Source organism: Fistularia commersonii, chromosome 32, assembly GCF_037954325.1.
Source record: "Fistularia commersonii isolate RoL2024-O1a breed Wild chromosome 32, RoL_Fcom_v1.0, whole genome shotgun sequence".
NCBI lineage: Eukaryota > Metazoa > Chordata > Actinopteri > Syngnathiformes > Fistulariidae > Fistularia > Fistularia commersonii.
Window position 1 is genome coordinate 8,168,943 of NC_141315.1, and position 27,508 is coordinate 8,196,450.

At 48.2% G+C, this 27,508-nt stretch overlaps 1 protein-coding gene across 1 annotated transcript; it reads right to left on the bottom strand.

Annotated features, from left to right (window-relative positions):
- On the bottom strand, positions 1 to 26,211 carry cox10 (cytochrome c oxidase assembly factor heme A:farnesyltransferase COX10). Its single transcript, XM_086139750.1, has 7 exons — positions 26,098 to 26,211; positions 24,759 to 24,901; positions 24,306 to 24,663; positions 24,094 to 24,218; positions 4,812 to 4,882; positions 2,261 to 2,493; positions 1 to 947 (listed from the first exon to the last, which is right to left on the bottom strand). Exons 1-7 carry the CDS (start codon positions 26,126 to 26,128, stop codon positions 508 to 510), a joined length of 1,401 nt encoding a protein of 466 aa, XP_085995876.1. The 5' UTR covers positions 26,129 to 26,211; the 3' UTR covers positions 1 to 507.
- Positions 26,212 to 27,508: the final 1,297 nt, after the last annotated feature.

Consider the following 27,508-nt stretch of genomic DNA (forward strand, 5'->3'; position numbering starts at 1 on the left):
TACAACCGTGATGTATTTATTGTGAGGGGTTTTGGTTCTGGTACAGTTGTTGTGTGAATCCCCCGTTCCGGCGCACGAGAACCGTTTGATCGGGGAAAAAAAAAAGCGGTCACGGAAACGGAGGGAAGGCCGGGAAAGCGAAGCGTTGCGACTGTCGGCGAGCGGATCAAGGAAAAAATGCAAATAATTAACAGATTTAAGAACGGTTAAATTCGTCCCGCTTCCGTGAAGCGATTAAACAAACGGACGGGTCCTTTTTTTTTCGGCGATGCATCCGGAGTGTGTTTGAAGACGTTTACACGTTACGAGGTCGTTAAACGCCGTCGTGTACGACACGGCGGAGGGAACCCGCGTGTTAATAAATACACAACAATCAGGGAACGCGCGGATCCACACACTGAAATGTGTACCGCCTTGCTTTCGGCGAATATTTTATCCGAATCCTCTTGCGGCGAGCGCCGTCGGCGTGTCCGTCGCGCGGCGCGGGAGTCCGTTTGACAAAAGCGGCTAGCTTTCCGGGGCGAGGGCTGAAGAGGTTGCCGGAGGAGACGCCGCCGGCATCTCCCCTTGGTCCCTGCGGGGTTTTTTGCAGCTGAGCGCCAGCAGCAGCAGCATGGGCAGGTGCCAGAGGCTGCAGAAGAACAGCTTGCGGGCGCTGCTGCGATCCCCCCGCCGGTGGAAGCGCAGAGCCAGGTAGCTGATGTACAGGTTGATGGGCAGGGAGACCAAGGGGAAGGTCCAGGTGGTGACGTCCAGCGCCGGCGCCAGGGCCGACAGGCCGATCAGGGCCGCGCTGTGGCGCAGCGCCACGCGCTTGCACATGCCGGGGTGGGTGACGGACATCATTCGGTAGCCGCCTCGGGAGTAGTCCTCCCTCAGGTTCCAGCTGAGGGCGTTGAAGTGAGGGAACTGCCAGCTGTAGAGGAAGCCGCCGAGCACCAAGGCACCTGGAGGAGGGCGGGACGAGGGGTGAGGGTTCATCCGAGAAAAAAAAAAAAAAAACTCAGTCGAACCTCGACTTACGAGTGCCCCGATTTAACGATTGTTCTGTTTTTTTGCTGTGATATGAGCCGAGATCTGAGTTAGCGGTTGACCCCGATGCGGCCCGTCAGCGTGAGACGCTGCTTAAAAACAGTGAAACACCCGGCCTGGAGAAAATGATGGAAACACACAAACGAGGTGTTCGTGTTGTGGACGAAATTGGAGAAATTGCTGCCGGTGAGATACGGTGATACCGAAGGCATATTTACGGTCATACAAAACCAGTCGGGGGCGGTTTGATGGTTTTGAGAAGAAGACCGACATTTGCTCGGTCACAACATGAAGTTTAGCCATAAAGTGTAGCAAAGTGTGAAAGTAACAGTGAGTAACATGTAGCGTGATATACTAAATATGCTAAAATATGCTAATAATATACAATATACTAATATACATGCTCACACTAACAATGCCAGACGGGTATTTTGCCATCAGATGTTATCCTTCTGGGTAATAATATCACAACAATATCACAACAATAGCACTTTCAACTTGCAAAATACATATTTTATTGCCTGTTTATATATTGTAGTTATTTTGTTGCCTATCTGTATATTTTATATATATTATCTATTTTGTACAGTTTTATTTTTGTATTGTCCAGGACTACAGATGAAAATTAGCTATGAGCTACAATCTGGTACAAACATCTCTGCCTCTATGCTTAATGTTAATTGTACACTGTCCTAATAAACTTCTAAACAAACAAAAAAAAAGAGTAGTTTATTTCTTTATACTCATAATTTGTATGATTTTATAAAGTCGATTTTTTTTTATTCAAAAACACATAAAACTGGGGGGCCGAGAACGGATCAATAGCGTTTCAATTCATTTTAATGGGGAAATTGAATTTGATATACAAGCAAATTGAGTTTGGCCATTAAGTGTGAGGCCGGTAAGTGTATTTAGGCGAGAGAACGCCAAATTAAAAAACCAGCCTTCTCCTCCGCCGTCGGCATCTTTGTCTGACCTCCGAGGTAAATACACTTAATAAAACCAAAGAGAGCTTTAAATTCTCTTTTATTATGTATTGTTATTTTTAATCACGATAAAACCGGAGGGTGGGGGGGGGGGGGGACCGATCAATAGCGTTTCAATTCATTTTAACGGAGAAATTCAATTCGAGCAAATCGAGTTACGAACTCGATTTATCGTAAGTCGAGATTCCGTCTCTTTTTTTTTTTTTTTTTACGATAAAAACGTTATCTCTCCCGGGTCTTACCTGGGTCCAGGGACCCCGTGGCCGCCGTCCAGCCCATGACGGGCGGGATGGCGCCCACCACGGCGCCCATCCAGGTGTTGAGAATGGTGAGCCTCTTGAGGGGCGTGTAGCAGCAGGTGTACAGGAAGATGTTGAGGGCGCCCAGGAAGCCCGTCAGGGGGTTGACGGCGCACGTGAGCAGGGCCACTCCGGGGACGCCGCAGGCCAGGGCGAAGGAGACGGCGTGGAGGGGGCTGAGGGCGGGAAGTGACCACGAAAATACAAAATATAAGCCTTTCTGGAGATTTGTTTGATTCAAATACAAAGGCGCGAGGCGGATCGAGGCTGGTGACGAGGTGTTGTGCGAGGAGACTGTGAGTCCAAACACACACACACACACACACACACACACACACACCTCGGGGGCGGGCCCACACACCAGCAGCCAGCGGAGCGTGGCCGGGGCTCAAGATGGAACCGCAGTGGAAGCTCATCTGATAACGGTTTGTCGGGGATGAAAGTAGCCCCGAAACACACCGAGAGCACGTGCACACGGCTCAGATTAAAACTGTGTGTGTGTGTGTGTGTGTGTGTGTGCAGCTCTGGCTTTCCAGCCGGATGAAGACTTCCTCCTCCTCCTCCTCCACTTATCTTTTATTGAAAGCAGTGATGTCGAAGTCTGGTTCAAATTCGCCAGCAAACGCCGGGTAAATTAAAGAGAGGGCAGATTAGAATCTGGACCCAACGCAGGCTCTTTCTTTAAGGAAAAAAAAAAGCAAACAAGGCTTTTATTTTGGCGGTGTGGCCGAGCGGGGGGGGGGATCTGCGCATTAATGTGATTAGTGGTGTTGTGTCTGTTTTATGTGGGCTCTCGGGCGGGGCCGGCTGTTTCCAAGTGTGGCGTCACGTGGCTCCCCGCCGTGCCTTCGCTGCCCCCTCTTTTCCACTGCATCCAATTTGCAGTCCAGGTTAGCTCTTTTTTTTTTTTTTTTTTAATACCGTGCATTTTGTTCTGAAAATCGTGCACTGGGACGGTTGTGCAAAAGACGTTAAAATCAGGAAAAAAAAAAGTGAAAGTTAAAAAAAAAAAAAAAAAAAAAAAAAAGCGGGCCAGAGTAGAACGAAATATACTGCTCAAAAAAATAAAGGGAATGCTTGAACGACACAATGTAACTCCAAGTCAATCACACTTCTGTGAAATCATAGTGTCCACTCAGGAAGCAACACAGATTCATTTTGACTTGTTTTAAGGACATTACATCAAAGTTGGATCAGCCTGGAGTTTGTTTTTACACTTTAATTTTGAGTGTGATTCCTAATCCAGACCTCCATGGGTTGATACAATTGATTTCCATTGATCATTTTTGTGTGATTTTGTTGTCAGCACATTCAACTGTGTAAAGAGCAAAGTATTTCATAAGAATATTTCATTCATTTAGATCTAGGATGTGTTTTTTAAGTGTTCCCTTTATTTTTTTGAGCAGTGTATATTGTAAACACACAACGACAATGATCACTGTAAACTAATCCCGATTAGCATCGCATTTGTATTTCTTACTCTCCCTTTTTTCTCTTTTTTTTTACCGTTTATACAATTTTTCTACTACTATTTATTAACAACAATTTTCCTTCGGGATAAATAAAGTTGTTCTTATTCTTATCCAGGGTGATGACACACACACACACACACAATCGTGGACGGACGTACGCAAAGCCTGGAGGTGAAGACGACACACACGGCCTGTGAAAGGTGGCCTTCTGATGGCTTGTTTGACAGGACCGACCCGCCGCCCATCTGCTCTCCGTCTCCGCACACGATAACGGCCGCGAGGAGGAGGAGGAGGAAGGACGGATGGCGGGAGGGAGATCGGCGGAGGTGCGGAGTGGAAGTGCTCGGTGTTTTCCCGCGGACGCAAACACTCCGCGTGCCTCCTGGGAGAGCGGCTAAAAGCTAGGTGAGAGGCGGCTGGCTGTTTAGACAGCCAGGGGACGTCTTCGATCGCCAGATTAACCGCGGGGTTCTTTTAAACAAGGTGTCAGCGGGGAATTCCAGAAACGGGGAGGGACGCCGGCCCGCCGCCAGCGCCGTCAGAAACACGGGTGTGAGGTTACCTGCGTCGGCCGCGTGTTCGACAGTGTTTGCAGAGCAGAGTGTCGTGTCGAGAAGTGAGACGGTTTTCCCGGCAGTAACGGGGGGGGGGATTGCATGCGGTGTGTACGTGTGTGTGTGTGTGCGTGTGTGTGTTCTGCATGCATCGGTGACTATCAATGGGTTTGCCCGCTTCATTAGACTGGCAGCCTACCAGAAGAGGGGCAGGTACGAACGGGCACATTCAGCCAGTGTGCAGATCCCTGCCAATGTGCACGGTGCAATGGGTGTGTGTGTTTGTGTGTGTGTGTTTGTTTAATGATGGGTTCGACTTCTTTTGAATGAGCTCATATTTTGTTTTAACCTTGCAGCTTCACTTTTTTTTTTTTTTAAAAAAAAAGGCTTGATAACATTCGAACCGAACCCGACTCAGGAGCCACCGGCTCGTTCGTTCCGGCCCGAATCGGATTCGAGGAACCGTACCTGATCTGCCGCCGGACAAGGGGTCGGTTCTTGGTGCGGTTCATGTTGGAGTCGAAAGGCACCTCGAAGTACTGCGGGGGAGAGAAGGAGGCGGGTCAGCGGTCGCATTGACAACCTCACACACACGTGCGAAGCGTTGTTAGCATACATGGGGCGACGGCGCATAAACAGAGTAAACACCATACGGTCCGGGGGCCGCAGTTGTTGGTACGGGTCAGAATCCCTCGTGTGGCGGCTACGGGAAGCAGCGGGTTTGGGTCGACGTCCTCTGGGTGTGTGTGTAACGCGCCGGAGTGTGTGAACCTTACCTGCGGTGATAAAACCAACCCCCTTCCGTATCTGTCTGCTTTCCGCAGGCGGGCGTGAAACCAGGCGGCTGTTTATTTATCGCCGATAATTATTTATTTGCTCCGTCTGAACGGGCCTGTCTGAGACGTTATCCAGGGCCAGATTAGGGAATAAAAAAGTAAATAAATACAAGTTTCACCCACTTAATGGACTTATAGCGCCACAGCTAAGGTGGGGGAAAAAAAAGGATATTGCAGCATGACAGCGGAAATTTAAAAACTAGATGTTTTTCACAAAAGACGGATCATATATACGCTTTGATTAAAAAAAATCATAATTTAGGACCCGGCAGCGGCGCTGGTGGCGTCCTAACTGACAGGTACAGGTGGCGTAGGCCGCCGTGTTTGGAGGAGGAAGAGGAGACGAGGTCACTTCCTCCTCCTCCTCCTTCCTTCCCTCAACATCTGGACAGAAACAATGCGAGGGGCGAAGCTAATGGCGCGGTAACCGCAAACCCCTCCGACTCGCCCGGCGACTCGGGAGGAAAACGGCGGTGGCGGCGGTGAGTGGCGGAGGCGGGGTGGGTGGGGAAGGGTATCGGGGCGGGAGGGGGGGCATTCTGGGATACAACTATGTGAAAAACCACTTATACTCCTGTTTTATGATCTGCTCTGGAGGAGTGCGCTTCAAAGTGCTCCCTGGAGATTGGCAATGTGTGACTAAAATGCAAACACATGGGGTGCTTAAACGCAGGAACTGCCTTACGTGCGTTTGCATGTGTGTGTGTGAATGCACATAAACGTGCGCGTCGGCCCGCCTGCACAAACAGCCTCACACTAATGACGGAAACAGATCAGGCGTTTACTGATATGCGGTTTATTGAATCGACAGATAACCCGCTCATCTCCTAAATCTTTGAATTAGCGGTCGGCGCTGGGGTTTAAATCGAGAGGCGAAGACGAGATTCGAGAAAGAAGCGCCGACGGGGACGATCAAGTGCGATATGACGACTCGACGAAGAGGATTGACCTGGCGTTGAATAAAAAGATGCGCCCTTAAAAAAAAAAATCTAATTTTCATCCGGTATTTGTTTGACGACAGCGGGTCGGAGCGGTGCACGGCTGTGCACGGGCAGGGGAGGCGGGGGTGCCGGGGGCCGAGGTGTTGATTCTATTTCCTGGGTCAGGAAATAGCGTCAGGGGGTCAGAGGTCACGGAGCGATGAGAGCCTCTCTCTCGTTGGAAAATAAATAAAAATCTCCCGTTTGCCAGACGTCGCATGATCCGCAGGTCATGTGACGGAGATGCATGCCGCAAAGATCTGCAGCGTGTGTGTGTGCGCACACACACACAGAGTTCCCGGTCCACCCGCGGCGTGTGCCGTGCTATCAGCGGGTCCGGCTCTGCTTGCGTTTTACCTCCCGCCCGGCCTTTTAAGTCCAGGCCGCCTCATCTGGTTCCGATCAGCGGCCCTTCCAGACCATGTCATTATTTCCGCTCCGGTGCTGCCATGTGTTGCGGCGGTGGCATGAATTATTTCTACTTCATGTGCGCGCATGTGTGTGTGTGTGTGTGCGCTGCAACAGGTAGCGTTCGGTGTTTAAAATAGTGTTGTTTTTTTTTTTTTTTTTCGATTGTGATTTTTGTTCTTTGTAGTAGCGTCTGAAAAAAAAACGACTACATGAACCAACGAAATCGTGAGCGTACGTTGTGGGATGATTGACAGGCGGCGGGAGTTCCCGAGCAGGCCCGGAGGTCGGTTTCGATCGTTTTGCGTGTGGAGAACGTCCAACGCCTGATCGGGCTGCTAATCCCGTCGTCTCGCGGCGCGCGTCTGTCAACGGCCAATTACAGAGGGCGGCTTTGTTTTTATTTACCGTCCGCTGTGCGTGTTCCGGAGGAGGGGCCCGGTTTCACTTGCGATTTGCTAATGAGCGGTGGGATCTATTGTTTTCGGAGCGTGCGTCGGGGGGGGGGAAACGACTGCGGGTTACATCATCGGCGTCCCCAAAAAAAAAAAAAAAAAAAAAAAGGGACATTACATCAATCGGCGTCGCGTTTCTTTAGATCCGCTCAGGCCAGTAATAAGGAGAGGTTGCCGGTTAGCTGTGTGAGGCTGCTGCTTTCAATTATTAGCGCAAACATGTACTTAAAACACATACGCGCAAACGTGAAAGAAAAAAAAGCACAATTGAAAAGACAATTATCTGCCAGATGAGGACGATAAACAGGCCAGGCTCGGATGTTGGGAGGTTTGGAAGAGGGGTGGGGGGGGCACACGTTCGCCAGATCCTTCCAGTTTTCAAAGAAAACGTGATACGTGGCCCAAACGCGCGATGGCTAGCAGGCCGCGAGGAAGCGTTTGCCTCTCCTGGGCGTATCTGCTGCTTTGTGTCGCCCTTCCTTTCTTCGGGAGAGCTTATAGTTAGCACCATGCTAGCCCTGTCACCGCTCGTGTTTAATGGTGGAATTCCCACCATTGATACTTTTATGAATGTTATTGTTGCTACAATTAGCTTAGGATCATTAGCGCCTGTCGACCTCGCTTTCGATCTCTCCGTCTCTCCGCGAACCTTAAACTGTCGTCTTAAAAACTACGCGTCTTGTCGCCTGTTGTGACTCCGAGGGAGCCGGTCGGAGACGCGGCGAGGGGGGGTTGGCGCGGGAAAACGCGCTCGCCTTGTTTACTCCAGAAGGCTGGAGTGCGTGCAAACACGCACGAGCTAAAAAACACACAGCAGCTGTGGGGCTTTGGCTCGCAGGGACATCCATCGGCCTGATCGGCGTGTCTGCAACCCAGGTGTGCGGGTTGGGCCCGATCAAGTCGTCACTTGTCGGCGTGTCACCTGTTCGCACGCCGGAGTCGAAGCTATGTGGTAGGGTGGCGCGCTGCTACGCGCGAGCCAAATCCACTTTTATTTTTTTTTTTCATAAAGAAAAAGGGAACAGAAGCTCTGAAAGGCCTCTTCCACTCCAACCGTGACGCGTCTCTGATCTGCCGCTTGACAAACAACGTCGCCGCGGATTTACACGGATTTAACTTCTTTTCTCCTCAGATGTCGGCGCTCTGGCGTACGTGTGTGACGTCTTGACGTCGAAAGAAAGGAGGGGGGGGTGAGACGTTCATCACGAAGGAGAAAAAATAAAAAGCGAACAGAGGAAGTTGGAAGGTGGAGGTCGGCGGCGGCGTTCACGATAACGGCGTTTTTGTTTTGTTTTGTCGCAGAAACGTGACTGACGTATCAAACGATTGGCCTTGAGATGCTCTGCTGTAAGCGTTTAAACTCCCGCGGGGAAAAACAACCAGGAAGTGAACGACCTCCTGTCGGAGTGATTAATAAGGTTACTGCTTGGAGAGAAAAAAAAAAAAAAAGGGAACAGTTACGGCAAAGCGTGAGTCCGCTGAAGATTTCCCTCGCTACGGCGCTAATGGTATGTGGGTTATCCCCTACAAGGTCAACAACAAATGGTTACACACACACACACACACCTGACCTTAGATCCTGACGCTGCTATTCAGCATTTTCCATAAAGCCTCCCACTGAGACGCTTTGATTCACCGTTATAAACGTTTTCGCCGTCTCTACCTTGTAAAACGCCTTCTCGCGCTGCTCGTCCCCGGCCAGGGATCGCGGCGCTGCGGAACGCCATGGCGGCCGCGGCGCAGGGGTGGCCTTCCTGACCTCCCTAAGAACCGCCGTTTAAAAGACTGCGGCACTCAACTCGGCCAAGGAGTGGATCACGTCCCTCTCGTGTGTGTGTGTGTGTGTGTGTTGGACTCCAAATCCCCCTCTGCCTCTCTTTGTAGTCGGCGCGGAGCTGCTGGCGGCGTCCCAGCTGGCACGCCGCCGCCGTGATTAATGGCCTGAGTGTGGGACAGTGAAGTGCTAAACTGTCCTCATGTTAATCAGGCAATTAATGCGAGCGGAGCTGCGTTACCTCTGCCCTGCCCAGAATCGGTCCGCGGCGGGCCGGGGGGGTGGGTTTCTGGGCGGGAGGGGGGGGGCTTGAAGAAACAGCCAAGAGTAGAAAGTGATATTTGCACGACGCGTTTCTTGAGACTGATCAAAAACTGAGCTGACAGCCGCTGTTTTATATTCATAAACAATATAAAGAAATGTCCTGGACGGCAGGCTATTTTTATTCTATTGTCCTGTTTAGGATGCAATGTGTGTGTGTGTGATGGCACAGTTCAGTGACGCGCGCCTTGTGTGTGTGTGTGTTTTTTGTTTTTTTTTTTTGTCGTCGCCGCTGCTGTTGTTGCCATGACGCCCGGTATAGATGAACGCGGTTTTTCGTCACCGGACCACAGAAGAACTCCAGACGGGTCGGCCGTCAGCGCGAAACCCAATAACCGGCGCCGGGCGGCGTTTCTCCGCTTGTCCCCGCGATCAAAGTTTGGCAGGACAGAGGAGGAACGGCACTGTTTTCGACTTGTCTGGAAAACAGCGACAGCTCTCTGGGGACTTTTTTTTTTTTTTTTTAAAGCCTTCTGTAATGAAGGGGCCGGTAAAACAGAAACAACGGTTGGGGAAAGTGTCTCTGCAGACGACGACAACCGGCTCGGATACGTAGCGGCGGTGTCACAACTCCTTACGGAACAGCAGCCTTTAGTTCTCCCAAGCATCGAGCTGAAGCTGAATTAGAGAATCCCAGCAGGACTCTGATTGTGTAATAACACCAATAATCAATAATAATCAAAAACTCATCCTAGCTAAACCCAAAGCTAAAGCCGCAACTGAGCAAACTCCGCCGGCGAATCAAATCCATCCAATATGGATGGAATTGTGCGGTAAGTCATTGATGAGACTTTAGAAAAAAAAAAAAAAAAAACAAGCAAAAATGCATTTAGGATGTTATTCGTTCATGCATTCTACATATCATGCACTCAGGTTTCACCCTCTCATCCACAGGACTCATGGAGACATACAACAATTTACCCTCTCGTTTGTATATCTGGGCAATTGGACATGTTTTTGGACTGTGGGAGGAAACCAGAGAAGGGGGGGGATGACGAGCAAACTCTACACAGATATTTAATAAATGAAAAAGAAATGTCAGAAAGATTTACGGAGCGCATTTATTTCGGCCATAACAAACACGCATCACCATGGAGGCGGGGAGGGAGACGCCATGTGGAGGTTAATGGTCGGAGCAGCTGGGAGAGTTTCGGCGTTGGTTTTGCCGACCGGATTGCGTCGGCCACGCTTACGGACGTCGTCGCCGGCGTGGATTTACTCCTTAAGAGTAAGAAAAAAAATAATAAACTCCGCCGAAAAGCTGCTTCCTGTCTAAATAAACTTGCGAGTCGGTGTGTTTAATACGTTTGGACAAAAAAAAAAAAAAAAAAAAGGAAATAAATTCTTGGATTCATTGTGATTCTCTATGGAGAAATTATTTCCTTATGTAAAATAAAAAGTGTGTGTGTGTGTGTGTGTGTGTGTGTGTGCGCGGCAGCAGGGTTCTGGTTCTCTTCTCCCCCAGCGGTAGCTTTCATGGTGACAATGCAGGGGCGGCTGCCAGACATTCGAGGTGAGCCGGGGCGCACAGCGAAACGTGGGATCGTTCTGAGTCAGAGCCGGCTGGCGGGGGGGGGGGGGGGCACAGCCGAGGCCCGTCTGCAGAAGATATTAAAAAAAAAAAAAAAAAAAAAAAACACGCCTGGGCTGAGGCTTTTTGAAAACATCCGACTTGCCAAGGCGTCTTGTCACTTGGCCGGTTTCGGCTTGGTTGCCGCCACCATACATCATCTGACACCTTGGCGGAGAGATGACCATGATGGATAAACTGCTAAAATTTTTTTTTTTTTTTCTAAAAAAAAAAAAAAAGCTGTGTTTTCAATCTATCTTTCGTCAAAAATAGACAGCTGACGTTACGAGTCGACGGGCTGATGTACGACCCCCCCCCGGCAGAGTATCTCGCTAACCTAGGGGCGATGTCATCACCCAACCGCTTTCTTTAACCCTCATGCGGTCTTAACATTGTGTTTACTCCCCTTGTCCTACGGGTCAATCTTTGTACCCTAGTGGTGTACAGCCCACATGGAAACATAAACAAAAAAAAAAGTATCACTTTTTTTAATTATGGGGTCTCTTTAGGAAAAGTCATAAAATTTCAAGTTGGAGAAAAATAGGTTAAGGTGTTTTTTCTACAGCTAAACATGGTAGTGGGTCACTTTTGACCCGCAAGACAATACAAGGGTTAATGTCGTGTCAAAGTCCCACTTAGGGACGCTCAAACTACCGCTTTGAGATGCCGAATCTTGATTCATACGTGCGTTTGAAAACCCCCCTCCCTCCCCGGCTGCGGACCTGGAAAACCATCTTGAAGTTGGAAGTTGGGACGCTGGGAACACGTCGACGCCGGCAGCGTAATCATATCGACTGTGCAAACACGGCTCAGGTTCCTTTGCCCGAGAGTGAGCGGGCGCGCCGGGCGCCGTATCTGCAGCGGCGGCCTGACCGGCTGACATTCGCGGTAATGAGGGCGTTTCACCGCGGCCCCTGATTGCTATCAACTCTTGCACACACTCCGCTGCTTTCTTATTCCGCTTTAAATACGGCGGGAAAACGTATCGGTTCAATCTATATACATAGAAACCGGGCTCTGTATGTGTGTGTCCGTTTGTTTAAACAGAAATAAACAGTCCTTTCCGCCATCGGTCGGCATTTGCGAATAACAGCGCGGGTGTGAGTGACATGACCTGCAGTTTGAAAGCCTCTCAACAGTCTAGATACAGCTGAAGAAAAAAAAAAAAAGTATGTGTTTGTGTGTGTGTGTGTGTGTGTTCGGGAGAACACGGAGTGTTTAGATTTCTCGTCCGCAGCTGCGTCCGACCGCAAGGAGACTGAGAAAGGGCGCGAACGCGCGTGTCGGCTTTTAATACCGTTCCGATAGGCAATAAGTTGTAAGATACTGGAGCGAACGCACACACACACGTACACAAGCACACACACACACACACGGTGTGAAGACCCTTTCTGCTCCCTCACATGACGGCGGGACACGTCGGACGCTTGTGCAGGATGGCGTTGCGCGACACGCAACGGGGCGGTCCCGAAATTAGCCGCCGCCGACCCGCTCCATTAACATCACCGTATCGGGATATTGAATTATAAAATCTGGAGGAAAGTCAGGGTTTAACTGAACACGAACTAAGTCAGCTTGACAGGAGCAAAAAAAAAAAAAAGGAGACATTTTCAGAATCAGCGCTCTTAGCAACGCTGGAACACCACAAGAATGTGACGGCGCGTCCGTTTCAGACGGCTGCGGTTTCCAGTGATTCGGTTTACAAACACGGGATTTAGACGAGGCCCGTTCGCTTTATTGCAGTTTCTCACAACTTGACTTTGACGCGAGCCTAAAAAAAAAAAAAAAGAGGGACGGGTGGGGCGAGATAATCCAGCCGATTCGGCTCCGATAAAAAAAGCCACCCGAGAGCGAGAGGGAGCTGTTTACGTTGGGAAATGAACAAACGGCGGCCGATCTCGGAAGCGTTCCGACAGGTGGCCCGGTCGGGATTTCAGTAGGATCGCCTGATGCACGGCGGCCTGACCGCCCCCCAAAGAAAAGGTCGCCCGTGTTTGCGTTGCAAAAGAAAGCAGCCGTGACATAAGTTTAAACACTTTTGACTTCCCTAATCCCCGCAAAAAAAGGACTTGTGTAACCATGAATTTCATCTGTTGTCTCAGGATTTTTAAGGTTTTTTTTTTTTTTTTTTTGCAAAGACAGAAACGCAGTAGACAAGTTTTCTGTCTCATACTGTAAAAAGCTTCTGGAGGGCCTCGTCCGGGTGTTATTTTCACACGGAACTCTCTGCTATGCCCATCTTTGCCAGGCCCAAATCAGATTAAAATACTGGGACGGCGGCGCTTCTTTGCAGATGATGTGGTTCTGTTGGCTTCATCGGTCCACCATCTCCAGCTTTCACCGGAGCGGTTGGCAAATCCGAGACTTTGGAACTCGACCGGAAACGGGTTGAGAGCCCACTCAGGTCTGACGATTTACCGGTCGACCTACGTTCTCACCCTCACCTTTGGTCGCGGCCTGTGGGTAGTGACCGAAAGAACAAGATACAAACGGCCAAAATGAGTTTTCTCCGCAGGGAGCAGCTCGGAGTAGAGTCGTCAGATGAGGTGGCTCGAGCATCTGGTCGGGATGCCTACCGGACGCCTCCCGCGGGAGGTATTCCGGGCATTTCCATCTGGGAGGAGGCCACGGACACGTTGGAGAGACCCCAGCTCCTCCCCCAGAGGAGTTAGGGGGTCCCTGGTTCTTATCCAGACGTCTGGGAGTCTCCAGATTCTCCGCTTTCCTCCCATGGTTCAAAAACATGGTTCATTGGAAACCCAAAATGGTCCAGATGTGTGAATGGTTGCATGTCTCTATATGTGAACCTGTGATTGGCTGGCGGCGCAAAAAGTCAACTGGGATAGGCTCCAGCACTCCGGAGACCCCGAGTGTTGTAGATAATGAATGAATGAATATTTGTGTGCAAAGCAAATACGCTGCTAAGGGAGAGCTAGTACTTGACGGCATCTCTGTCGTATCGGATGTAAATAAGGGGCAGAATTTACGGCAAATTGCATCTGTTCTGTCATGTAGCACGTTTTTATATATGTTTGTCATATCCTCCTCCAAATATACACAAAATGTATGTGCAAAATACAGGTGCGTGCTGTAAACCAGCAACGCCCGACAACATGAATTCCCCTCTATCAGTAGAACGAGGTCCGTCTCGACATTGACATGAAGGGCGTTTGATAACACTGGTCTGCGCTCCCACGCTCGTACCTCCGGCATCGAAATCCCCACAACAAACACACACACGTGTGCAGAAGGTTATTGTCTATTATTCTTTTTTTTTTTTCTTGCCGTTGATTCCGTCTATCCATCAACTCGAAAATGATCGAAGATTGATTGCTTGCCCAGGCGTGGTCGTCGATCTGCCCCGCCGCGAGGAAATCCAAGTCATCCGAGAAATTTAGCAACAACCCCGCCTTGTGTAATAATTAGTGACACGAAAGCACGGATGTCTGCATGGAAAAAAAAAAAAAAAAAAGAGGAACGGGTCATCAGATCACTGGTGTCCATACGTGGCCTGATCTTCCCCTGCATGCAACGGGTCGGCGTGGAAAACTCCGAAACCTTTCTTTCAATACTCAAATGCAAGGAAACGCAACAAACAAACAACCGAATTCTCTTCCAGCAGAGGTGAAGTGTTTGGGGGGGGGCGAAAGCAAGGGAGTCAATAATTCATCCAGGACTTTCGACCATATTTCCCAGAGCAAATGGAGGGAGAAATGAGTGAAGAGTGTGACAAAAGTTCCTGTCACAGCCTGTCCTCCTTCGCCGGCAGAGCTCCGCCGCCCCGACGCCACCCTGGAGACCGATCCCGGTCTGCGGCGTGTCCTCGGCGTCCCCTCAAGTGGAAAGGCGACCGGTTAGCTTCTTTGCGGTTCGCAGGAACGAGCTGTCAGCCGTCCGCGCCATGAATGTAACAAAGATTCCCCCTGTCAGGACGCGGCGCGACACGGCTCTCGCTCCGTCTGAGCGGAGGAGGCGAAGTGCCGGCGCGGCTCCTCGGGGGAGACGTCTCAGAGATGGTCAGAGATCGTGAGGGTGACGGATTCAAACTGAGCCCTCTGCGAAACACCGGGGTCTGCTGGCTAAATGCTAGGAGTCACTTTAGACGACGGTAGCGGCTTTACAGGAAGTCCTGTGTTTACGGCGTCCTCGATCCACGGCGTTTCGTGATTACGTCGCCATCTCCGATAGCTTTATTAGGAAAGTCCTGTTCTGTCGTTCTGATGTGCGGCGTTTGTGGCATTAAAATAGATTTCGCGCGGGGGCTACTTACAAATTCGTTAGCACGCAACGCTATACGAGCCAGACGGCTTTGTTTACATTCATCGATTGTGTTTTAGTTGCTGTTGTTTTCTGCGTTGTTCTGACTCGCGTCAAAAACCACAAAATGTCATGCCGTAGGAACCGCACTCAAGTTGAGGACCTCCTGTATTCATTTTAACATAAAAGGATTTAAAGATATTTACGTGACGTGGTTGCACACAAAGAGGCCAATTCCGTATTTGCTTCTAGAGGCCTTTTGAATCGTCTCTGTTAGCGCTAATGTTGTGTCTGTTCCTGGTATTTGGGTGATGTAGACAAAAACCTACAGGAACAAATACGCACTCACACACACCCACACACATGTAGACACATAAACACACACACACCTGTGTGCGTGCACAACTTCTGGGGTGTGTGTGGGAAACCGCCAATTATGCGTCTGCAATTCTTGACCCAGTGGGCGTCGAATGAACGGGAACGCGCCGCTAGAATTAGTCGTGTTGCGTCATTAATAACGATTGTTTTGTTCTTGTGTGTTTGTGTCGGTTGGCGGCCATTGTGCTGACGGTGCGTTGGCGGGCCGCAGAGGGTGACACACAAAACACTCTCCGTCAGGCAACGCGTTACACAACACCAGGATGTCATCCGAAATGAACCTTTCGAGTGTTCACATTGCATTGGGGCTGGAAGGCCGTCTTGTGAGGGAATCGGGGTTTTGTTGCGACGGGAGAAAGGCTTGGATACAAGTCTCGGCGTGACCGCCTCCATCCTCCGCGACGTCAGAAGCTACTCCTTGGCTCGGTTGAAATTTGCATATCTGCTTTGTGGCGCCGTCGTTACGTAAGCATGGCCGCTCCTGCTAATTATTCACAGCTCTCAGTCTCACAAAGGATGCCCCCCCCCCAAATTACTTCCAAACAGGGACCAAAAACTTGGAATCCAGCTCGAACCGGTAAACAGGACGCCTTAAGATGGCAGACACTTCCGTCTCATGCAAACTGAGAAATGCGGTATAATTCTCGAGAATTCTCGGAATCGAGAAAATAAAAAAAATCACATCTTGGTCGACGCGAATCAAAAGTTTTACAGCGGAAACCTTGACTTGAGAGTGCCCCGACTTACAAGTTTGCTTTGAGATACAAGCCGAGATGTGAGTAAGGAGCGAGCGGGATGGGTGGCCGCCGCTGTCGGCGAAGTGCCAGAAAAACAGTCGGTCACGCCGCCCGCCACCCCAGGGGAAATATCGGAAAAACAGCGAGGTGTCGATTTGTCCGTGAGGAAGCGGATACAGTGACCGAGAGCGTTACCTTGGAAATGGTAGGGGACATTGACAATACGGTGTCGCAGACGGTGAGAACGTCGAAGGACGAGGCATCGGAAGTCATTCGAAGCCAGTCGGGGGCGGTTTGATCATTTTAAATAAAAGGACCAACATTCACGGATTTGAAATTTAGCCATAAAGTGCAGCAAATTGTGCGAGTTACATTTAGCGACACACTGTAGCATTAAGTGTGTAGCCAGTGAGTTAAGTAAAGCCGAAAAATGACCCTACACTGATATGCTCCACTGCCCCATACATTTATTTCTTTATGTTCTCTTTTAATATGTATAAATGTCTGTCAAGGAGTATTGACTATTTATAAAGTACAATTTTCTTATTTAAAATTACTTGGGCATGAATGGATTGATAGAATTTAAGAATAAGAATAAGAATAAGAACAACTTTATTAATCCCGAAGGAAATTGCAGTGCCAGAGTTACAGAAAAAACAACAGTAATAAATAATAAAAGAAAGGCAGAATTAGAAATAAAAATAAACTATAAACTATAAAGTGTTTCAGTGAAACTATAAAGTGTCTTAGTAAGCAGTGATAAAACTATAAGTGTCTTAGTAACAAGTGAGGTAAGGAGTACACAATAGTATGATAGAAGGGAACATTATAGTGTAGCAGTTATGAGATGAGATGAAATATTGCACAGTGTAGCTGTTATGAGATGAAATATTGCACAGTTTCTGAATATTGCACAGAAATGAGATATTGCACATTTTTGTTTGTTTTTAAGTTAAAGATAGGTTGTTATGGTTGCCGGCGGCTGAATTTACATTCATTTTAATGGGGAAACTTAATTTGATATACAAGCATATTGAGCTACGAGCACCAAGGGGACTGGGAGGGTTAAAAAGTAAATATTAGGAATCCGTTTCGAATCTTCCGAAAAACACGTTGACGCAAACTGTAATTAGCGAGCGTGAGGGAGACGAGTGCCGCGGCGGCGTGTCCGGACCGATCGAACGTTTACTCAGCTTGCGTGAGGTCAGCCTGTTGCCGAATGCAAGCGGGGATGGAGATGGGTGGTTTACACACACACACACACACACACACAGACTGACACACTCCGACTCGAGCCTAAATGGCTGTCGCCGTCTCGGCCTTGACGGCCACTGAAGCCCGTAATCATGGTGTTTTTGTGAAAAACCAAAGGCTAATCAGGGAGGTGGGGCGCGGGGGCTCCACCTGCCCATCAGTCTGTCATGTCCCGGCCCCTCAGGTGGGGGCGACCCCCGCCGAGACGAGGCGTGCCTGCGCCAACAGGCCGCCGCTCCGAAAAAAAGCTGCCGTGCGTGAGCGCTGGCTCGTCTCACGACCGCCAGCCCGACAAAGGCCGATGACACGTCGCGGCCGCTTCAATGAGACGTCTAATGTTGCCTGCGCTTTGATAAAAGGACGTCCGTACGCGCCGATTCTGTTACGAGCGCGCACGTAATTACGGGGTTCTTGAGCTGTTACGACTAACTCTTGGCATCGCCCTTGCTGAACGCAGGTGTTTTGTTTTTTAATCTGATGCCAGGAATTTATTTACGCCAAATTGCATCTTTCTGCTCGATCCTAATAAATCAGGTAAGACACTTTTTAATCACTAACTGCGGGGTGGGGGTCTGATAATGTCAATGACAATAATAGTGATAATAATAATAATAACTGTAATACTAATAATAATAATGATAGCTAATATAATGATATCTTAAATAGCAATCCCAATAATAAAAATACCAATAGAAACAATACAATAACAATAATATCACCGCTGCTACCACAACAATAACAACAAAAAAATTGTATACCTGTATTATATAGAATACCAATAATTATTACGATGTGATAATAAAACGACAACAGTAAAAATCATAGTCTTTTAAATAATGATAATATTTTAAATAAAAATCCCAATACTAAAAATACCGATAGAAACAATAAAATAATAATAATATCACCGCCGCTACCACAACAATAACAACAAAAAATGTATATACGTGATATAATACCAATAATTATTACAATGTGATAATAAAACAACAACAGTAAAAATCATAGTCTTTTAAATAATGATAATATTTTAAATAATAATACCAAGAAGGATAATACTAATAATACCAATAACATAATAAAACATAAAAACAATACTACAAATGTCATCAAACTAAAATATAAAATGATAGTGTTTTGCATGGGGGTGCCCTATGCAGACCAGCCCTTTGGGCAACCCGTCAGTCTGACAGGTTTTAACACCGGGAGCGATGCTGGTTTAAAGTGCGTTTAACTAGTTAACCAGATGCAGGCCTTTCACTGCAGGATTGTTCAAGAATATAAAGCTATAGTGATAAATGACACGCGAAAACGAGGACTGAAGGCGGAATGATATCGATATCCCCCTTCAGGCATTTTACCTCCCGGCTGTGTGGCGCAGCGACGGATGCTAAATCCACCTATCAGAGGAGAGCATCTGTCTCCCATCTGAGGCTGCGAGGGTCCCATTTGCGCAGTTCACACGCGTGGCTGACAAAGACAAAAGGCTTTAAATAAATTAATGACAAAAACAGGACTGCCCGCTTAAATATTTATTATAATCCAGCGCCGAGTGAGACGCTCTCTGCTCTTTCTGGCGACGTCCTCCGCGGCGATTAAAGCAGCGTTTTCATCGCTCAACGCGGGTCGAGTTAACAGCATTACCCGAGACCATTAAAACAAAAAACCTGCGGCGGCGGCGGAGTCACAGATCAGACCCGGGCCTTTTGTTTTAGAACGCGGAGAAAACAAGAGGAGCATCTGCGACGAGGGAGGGGTCGGGCCGGGGTTAAACCGGCCTTTCGGCGAAGCCCCTCGTGGGTTCGACACGGTTTTCGACTCCCTCCCTCAAAATAATCCGTTTTCAGCAATCACATCATCGATCTGCTTGAACTAATTGAGACAAGCTCCAAAACTGTTTGAAGCCCATCTGGTCTGGAGATGTTCGCGAGGACCCCCTGCATCCAGGACACGGGGCTGATAACGTGACGCATCCGTGGCTTTTTCAGGAAATCCCCAAAACTAACAACAGCACAGGATGGGTAACCCCAAAGTCATCCAAAGTTGTATTTTCAATTACGACTTCAGGTGGACAAAAGTGATTGAAATGAAGATAAACCGCTGATCATTCGCTGTAGGAACTCTAGGAAAGAGCCTCCTTTCGGGGGAACCTTTCAGTTTTGCATTCCCACGGGCAGCAAGGGAACCACGGGGTGCGACGTGCACCCAAAAATGTGAAGATGAAGACGACATGGACAACATGGAGAGTGAATCTGCCACGGCATCCATGTTTTCATGGCGGAAAAAAATAACTGTGTGCTACCACATGGGTTCAAGTGTTTTTATTTGAAGAACCCCGTTAGCTGTTAGCTAACTCCAGATGCCCGAAATGTTGATGTTCGCTCTGCAAGCCCTGGAAACCCCCTCTGTGGCGCTGCAGGCCAGAACTCGGGAGCTTATGTCGCGCCGTTTCTGTTGATTTTGTCGCAAGACAACAGCCGAGCAATTATTACTGACGTTTGGGAAAGGTATCTTGTGATGGGCGTTGCTTATCAGATCCACCAGTCACCAAGATGGAGCTACAATGTTTCTGAATGCACAAAAAAAAAATAGTCTACTTCCTGAAAAGGTTTTAGGAACTGCGAAAAGTCCCTCCAGTGTGAAGTGAGTGTGAGTATTTTTTTTCCGGTAATTTTATCAATCCCTCGCATTATAAAGGACAGGCAGGTCGACGAAAAACACCAAAACACACGGATTACTCTTTTGCAGCCAGACGCAGAGGTTTACTTCCAGACGAGCTTTTAGCGATAGCGAACACCTGCACCGCTATTATTGGCCATAAAAATAAAAAGCGATTTGCTGGAGTCGGTTCATGCGACAGCCAACGCCCCCTCGGATGGCGAAGGTTCCCCTCTGCAGAGATAACATCTTCCAAGCTGCTGCGATCGTACGGTAATAATCCAAATTACCCTTAAAAAAGGGGTTGAATTGTTCGAATTCCTGGTTCTGAAACAAAGCCTGCGAGGACAGGCCGACGTAAACACGGGAGGTCGCTGCGAGGTCCGCGGCGCAATTCATCAGAAACGCGACCCGGCGAGAGGGTCGCGGGCGCTTTCTGGAGAAGAGCGAAAATAAACCGCTCGCGGTCGGTGGGGGGGGGGGGGGGGGTCGCGGAGGACGAAAGAAACCGAAGCGGGGGGTTAAAGTGGTCTTTGAAGAGGCTCAAGGGTTTGTGGAAGTGGAGTTTGGAGTTGTGTAAGCGGGTCCGGTTACAACTAATCACCATTTCAAAAAGCCCAGTGTAATGAGAGGACGCACCTCCCCCCTCCTCTCTGCTCCGCCGCCAGACGTCTGATGGTTCGATCCTCGTGTGATAAACCTGCAACCCCGCGACCGCACCTTCGGCGTGTCGCCGCCGCCGCTTTGGTTTCTCATCTCCGAAACATCAAACATCTGGGGCGTTTGGAGGGAAGAGGAAAGACCGCGGCGGAGCGAAACGTAATTCTCAGCCTCTCCGACACTGTGAGGGTGACCAGGGAAGCGCGGTGAATAACACGCCCGGGGTTTCCGACGTCCCCGTCCTGAGACTGTGGAGGGTCAGCACTCGGTGAAGACCTCGACGGTCCTCTAAGCGAGATGACGACTGAGCCGAAGCTGCAGAGAGCTGCAATAATTCCAGGCGATGAATGTCCTGCAGTCATTTCCGAGACACGAAGCCTCGGGGGTGGGGGGGGGGGGGGTTGGGTTCAGCTCCTCTCGGCAAATATAATTGGACGTCTGTGTCTTTCGCCGCTTTTGATTTGTTAGTCGGGCTCTTTGTTTTGATTTTTCTTTTCTTTCAAGACTCCGCCAGATGAAAGGGTTACGGGGAAGAGAAGCCCTGGCAGAACATCTGAAGGCGCGTCTCGGCCTTCTCGAGATTATCAAAAAAAGAAAAATAAAGAGAGGGAGAGACGATAAAGAAAAACAAACAGGACGACCGCGGCGGATCAGTTACCGACAGGTGAAGGTGTGTCTGACGGTGCCGAGTGTGTCGGCGGATCGAGGAGCGCCGCAATTATGCGCTACGCGTCGCGTCCCTTGCGTGCGGTGCCTGTGTAATTACACCGAGAGGCTCGGCGGCCTCGACAAACCCGCCGTTACTTCACGTGCCGAGGGGCCGCATTCTTTCCCCGCTAGATAAGACACGTCCTTCTTAATCAGGTGGCGGAGACGCCGTTCGCACGGCTTTATCTGCTGCCCTACTTACGAGTCGGCTCGTCATTCAGATGGACGGCTTCTTTTTTTTTTTTTTTTCTCTTGTTTGTAACCTGACATCATAACAACGGTGACACGGGAGCCGACGGAGAGGGTGGAGCCCGACGACTCAAAACGCAAGCGGCACCGATGGGCCGAGGACACCGTTTCCATCCGGTTCCCTGGTTTAAACCTATGTTTGCTTGCTGAAAAATGCCGATTATTTCGACGATGCTTTAATTTTCACCAGGGCCGTGCCGACACCTGGGTCGATTCGATTTTCTACATCCGGGAGCGATCGAGAGACTATTTTTTCCCTTTTTTTTCCCCCTCACAGACACGGCTCACGGTTGTGTACGCTGAGACACGTAGCACTGGATGTACAGCCATCTTTTTCTTTTTTGGGAGGGATCGTGTTTCTGTCACGTTCATCGCCTCGGCGTCGACAGTGTGACGGGCTGCTACGACATTAGCTTCCAGCTTCGATCAGCCACAGCTGGACCGGAAATGCATCGTGCACGGTGCCAGGGAGCGTGGGGATTTTCACTTGAATGAGTGACGCCGGGGAGGGGAAGGCGAGAGCGGGCAATCTCGCACTTGTAGATTTCGGCAACGCGACAGCATTGGCTGTAGAAACAAATCCTTCTTGCGTTGTTTACACCAACTTGGCATTCTACACACGCACACACACACACACACACACAGACAACCAGGGCGCGTCTTTATTGCAAATGCAATAAGGATGGCCCAGTAAATTAAAAAAAAAAAAAACAAAGAAGGTATGAAAGAGGGGTTGTCACATAATTCGACAATCTGAAACGTCACTTCGGGCCACTCCCATCGGCTTGTTATCAACTATTGTGATGATTAGCCACATAGTCACATTATGAACTGCACAAAAAAAAAAAAAACAACCAACAATGGCTCTTGTATATATTTACTGCAGCTGTTAAACACATTTTCTTTTCATAACGAACATTTGTTCAAAAAAGAAAAACACTCATTTCGAATTTTCAACGAAGCTCCAATAAAAGGCTTTTCTTTCCCACGAACCCAAGTTGCGTTTTTATGCAGCGTACCTCCGGCGCTGAATAAAGTTTGTCAAGCAAACGTCTAAACACTCGAGTCTCTATAAAACAGCCGTGAAATAAACATTGGCCTCGCGTTGGCCAAACACCACGCCGCCGCTTCCCCTTCCTCTACCGCGAGTGCCCATATGTTGGCGGCACGTTGAAGAATGGAGAAAAGTGAGATGTCTCACTCTGAGCTATATCAACTGGCTACGGCGAAACATTGTCGAGCGCAGCTTTGGCAGCTGCGGGACACACACCATGACGTCACTGATGACTAACTACACTAGCCATTTACTATTTGCTGACAGGTCGTCATAGTCCCAGTTGGCATGATGAGCCAGAGAGGTGATTTTCAAATACCTTGGGGATATTTACACGTGTCTTTTGTGAAGGTTGACTCCAAAGACGAAAGAAAAAAAATTTAAAAATCTCAATCAAGGCGACAGCAGCGTGGGAGGGTGACTTAGCCCCCCCCCCCCCCCCCCACACACACACACACACCCTCCCCCGCAAAGTGTAATCAACGGTGTTGCCAAATTACAGGCCGAGTGCAGAGCTAAGCATCGCTCCGTCCAGATCCGAGGGAGAGGTCAGTCATTAAACAGCCTCCGGCTACGGCGCAAATTCCAGCGCATAAAACGTCAGCACTTTCCGAAGGGGGGAATAATAAAAGGATGACATACCGAGGTGTGTACCGAAACAGCGGCGCAGCTGGGCTTGAAAGGGGTCTGGAGTAAATAGAGGACGCGGCGGCTCTTTCCTTGAGCTCGGTCATGACAGAGCAGGAGGTCTCTGATTGCAGGGTCTCCCGACAGGCAGCGTTGTTGTTTACATGACGTGTTGACAAACAGAGCGAGGTGTGTATAGAAGAAAGAGAAAAAAAAAACAAAACCCGCAGACACCTGGGTGCAGAGTCCTCACTTTCCTTTTAAGGCCAGAGTCAACAGTGCACGGCTCCAAATTGACTCAAAATCCACACTAAGGAATGATGTTTTCCCTTGGAATATACAGACAGACACACACACACCTATATACATAAACATGTTCTCCCCGTGTCTGATTTGGTTTCTTCCCACAGTCCAAAAACATGCAGGAGGTTTAGTGGAGACCCTAAAGCGCCTTGATTTGCGAATGAGAGTCGTATGTTTCTATATGCATGGGAGAGTGAATGGTCTTACGTTTCTATATGACTTCGGAATGAGAGGGTGAAGGCAGCATGTCTTTATGTGAAGTGAATGGTCGTATGTCCCTACATGTGGCCCTGTAACCAGCGACTGGACCAAGCGCAGGATAAGCATTACAGCTGATGAATGAATGAAATCTAAATGCCTTAAAAATGATTCGGATGTCTGGGACTAAAACCAAAACACTGTATGTACAAGCCATTACTGTCATATCAAGTGGATGGTTTTAATCCTGCAGTAAAACACACGAGACAACTCGCAATGACATTTCATTTCATATTAGCGTTTGTAGTAGGAGGATAACCGACCTGATTGATGGAATTGGCAGTGCAGGAGGCGAGGCCGGTGCCCAGGGAAGAGACGAAGAACATGGCAGGGTCAAAGGGCACCGGAGCCATCGCGAAACCGGCGGCGGCGGTCGTGACCACCAGAGCTGAAATAAGCACGAGAGGGGATTCAGAGTGTCGCTGTTAATATCGACAATTCCCGTCCAAATCGCACCGTGAGGTATGTTTCCTACCTGTGAGCTTTATTTTGGAGAGTCGGGCGTAGATATCCGGCAGATCCGCCACGTTGACCTTCATCTGCTTCCACTGCCTGTCTAGACGCGCCTCCCTTGCCTCGTCCGTCTCCACCTGAACGTGCGGCGTCTCCTCCGAAGTCACCGCCTCGCCGGCAAGTGGGTTCTGGCGCGCCGCAGCATCACCGGCGGCGCCGGGACTCGAGGTGGATATTTCATCCGTCTCCGCTGGGTCGATAGTCGGGATTCTCTGCACCTGCCTTTCGACGGTGTCATCCCTCTCGTCCACGATGGTGAGAACAGGGACTTGTTTGGGGACGGCTCGCTGGTGGAGCTCACTGTTGTTCTTCGTTACATACTGTCGCAAAGGAAAAAACAGCGGTGAATCACATAAAGAACAGGCACATAAATATCTTTACAAAGAAAACAGCTACAGGGCCGATGCGGAGATACCTGACGTTTTAGGAAGATGAGATGCTGGTACGTTAGCAATGTTGATTGATCCCTTCTTTGTAGCTGAATGAGGCTGCAAACTTTCTGGTTACATTGAGGGGCTGTTTGGATTAGTTTCTTTTTCAAGCTTGCACCAACCAAACCTGCAAGAATGGGAAGCAGCAAAATGTAAAAAATATATGTACATATATATATATATAAATTAATTAAAGAAATGTTTTTGTTTTGTTGAACTTGACTATTTCTTTACCAAACAATGATATCGTTTCTACTAGAGTGAATACTTTTGCTCCAAAACTAAATACCTTCATCCCCGAGTCTGCTCAGAAACCCCACTATAATGCCGTGTAAGCCTTGTTCCAATCTGCTGCTCATATCGAATGTTTCTCAGGGGCCGGATCGCACATTTGTAAAAGACACCCTTATCCAATGTGTGCCTTAACATTGGGGCATGTTCATGCAAAGACTGAGAAACCCGATTTTTCCCACCGAGAGTGAGACGCGAAACGAATGAGCGTACTTTCGAACAGAGGTAAGCTAATGGCCCGCGACATGTTTGGATTAAAGCAGAAATAGTACAACAACACAAGTTGCAGACCACTCAACAAAGACTTCACATCGACATTACACCCACGCTGTTTTCATAAGAAAAGTATTCAAGTAATTACTGAACTTCATAATCTTCAACACTCTGAATGCCTATGTGACTGAGTCATCCAACCGCAATGAGCAAATAGTCGTTGTAAAGCAGAAATGTTTATCATTCTCTCTCACAAACAACACAGTAAAACACCACTCTGCCCATTACGTTCCTGATGTGATGCAACCAAAATGTAACAAAGCATACACTGGTGGTACAGCTAATGTGGAGAGACGAAATAAAGACATTTTCTCTGCATATCTTGCAAGACTGCGATTAAAATACCTCTGATATGTGACTGGCCTTCTAGAGACTACATTCGCTGAGATTCAAAATCATGGTCTAGCATAGGAATAAAAGTCCAGTGAATTTACCGGACAGTCAAACGTAACTTCCGATCAACCCATCTATACAGAGTTTCACTTTTGAAATCAGTGGTCCACAAAGAACGTCAAGTCGACTTTATTAATAAACAGATCCTTATTCATCTCACTCGGTTTAAAAGACCACGTATGACTCCCCGATAAGGTCACTGCTAGCTTGCAAAACTAACCGGTGTGAAGGTGCATCCTGGTTTGGTAACGCTAACGCTGTATGCTAGGCTAACTTCCGCTACCCTATAGGTTTTTTTTTCAAATTAAACATGACGCTGACATGAATCGACAGATCGAATAAATGTCGCGTTTAATCCAGCGTTACCTGTTATCCTGCTACATTGCGCTTTATACATGGTCTTCACAAAAAAAAGCCGGCTCCCCCCTCGTCCCCTTCACATGCAGCGCGCCGCCATGTTGACCTCAGTAGGCGGAGAGTGTACTTCCGGGTCACGTGTCTGACGTCATGCCGCGTCACCAAAAAACCAAAACAGTCTGGAAAGGACGATTAATGACACTGTTTATCCCTTTTAGAAATAAATAAAAACAAGAAAAATCCTTTGGTTTTATTTCCTTCACGTGAATGATAAAACAATGATAAAACACATTGTGTGCAATCTTCAAAATCATATAAAAACAAACCTGCTTGGAAAATAATGTGCATTTATATCCATTGTATTCTCATTTTACAAACAGTTTCCAGTATAAAAAAGCATACTACTTTGCAAAGTTTTCACGGACAGACAGTGACATCCATAAATTTGTGGCTTTCTTGAAATCCACAAGCAGCCCCTTTTACACAGCTGCGGTTGCAAAGTCTGTTTTCACCGGACCAGTCGCTGACTGAAAGGTAGAAGATGATATTACATAGTGGCAAACAAAATTTACTGGAGCCTGTCAAAATGTATTTGTAGTCTGCACACAAAATCCCAAAAGGAAAACAAGCAAAAAACAGTAATTCACAGAACAATTTAAATATATTTTGACATGCCACGTAATTACTGCTGACAGTAAATGATGGTGGTGTTCAGTCATCGAACCTTATTTTCTTTGTGGATCCCTGCCATGTAGATGTCAGGCTCTGATAATAGGAATAATAATGATAATATCAGCCTGTCAGCGGCGAAAAACAAACAGTATCCATGCACTTTGACACGGACAACCTCCCAGATGATTATATTTGTAGTCTTGTCTTAGCAACAATATCCTTGCATTTGAGCTCGGTCATTATCAGTCATTTTGTTCTCCGGAAATCTTTGCAAACAAGCGAACATTGTCTAAGAAATATCGGATTTACGAAATAATCAGCGAGGCTCAGATTTATAATGCCCTTGCGTGTCCTCTTTGTGTCCATAATGGGACCTCAGAAAAACTTTTAACAAGATATTGGATTGCTGCAAACCCACAGACTCGGGTTTCAGCCCTGCAATCCGCAAGCTAGTGTCGCGAGTTGTATTATCAATCAATCGATATAGATCGATAAAGTAATGACTAATGCTATTGATCCACACAGCCCTATTTAGCAGTTGCTTGGCTCGCTTTTCAACAACAAAACTACGCGGTTACGACTTCGGCCAACCACAAAATTTGGGCTTAAACAGCTCGAAATGATGCTGAAAGACCCGTTTTTTAGTTTTTTTTCCCTCCCTTCCTGTTAGCGGTTGATTTTGGAAACGTCCTCACCCCCAGGCATCTGCCCAGGAATCATTTCCTCTTGATTGGAAATGTGTTTTTCT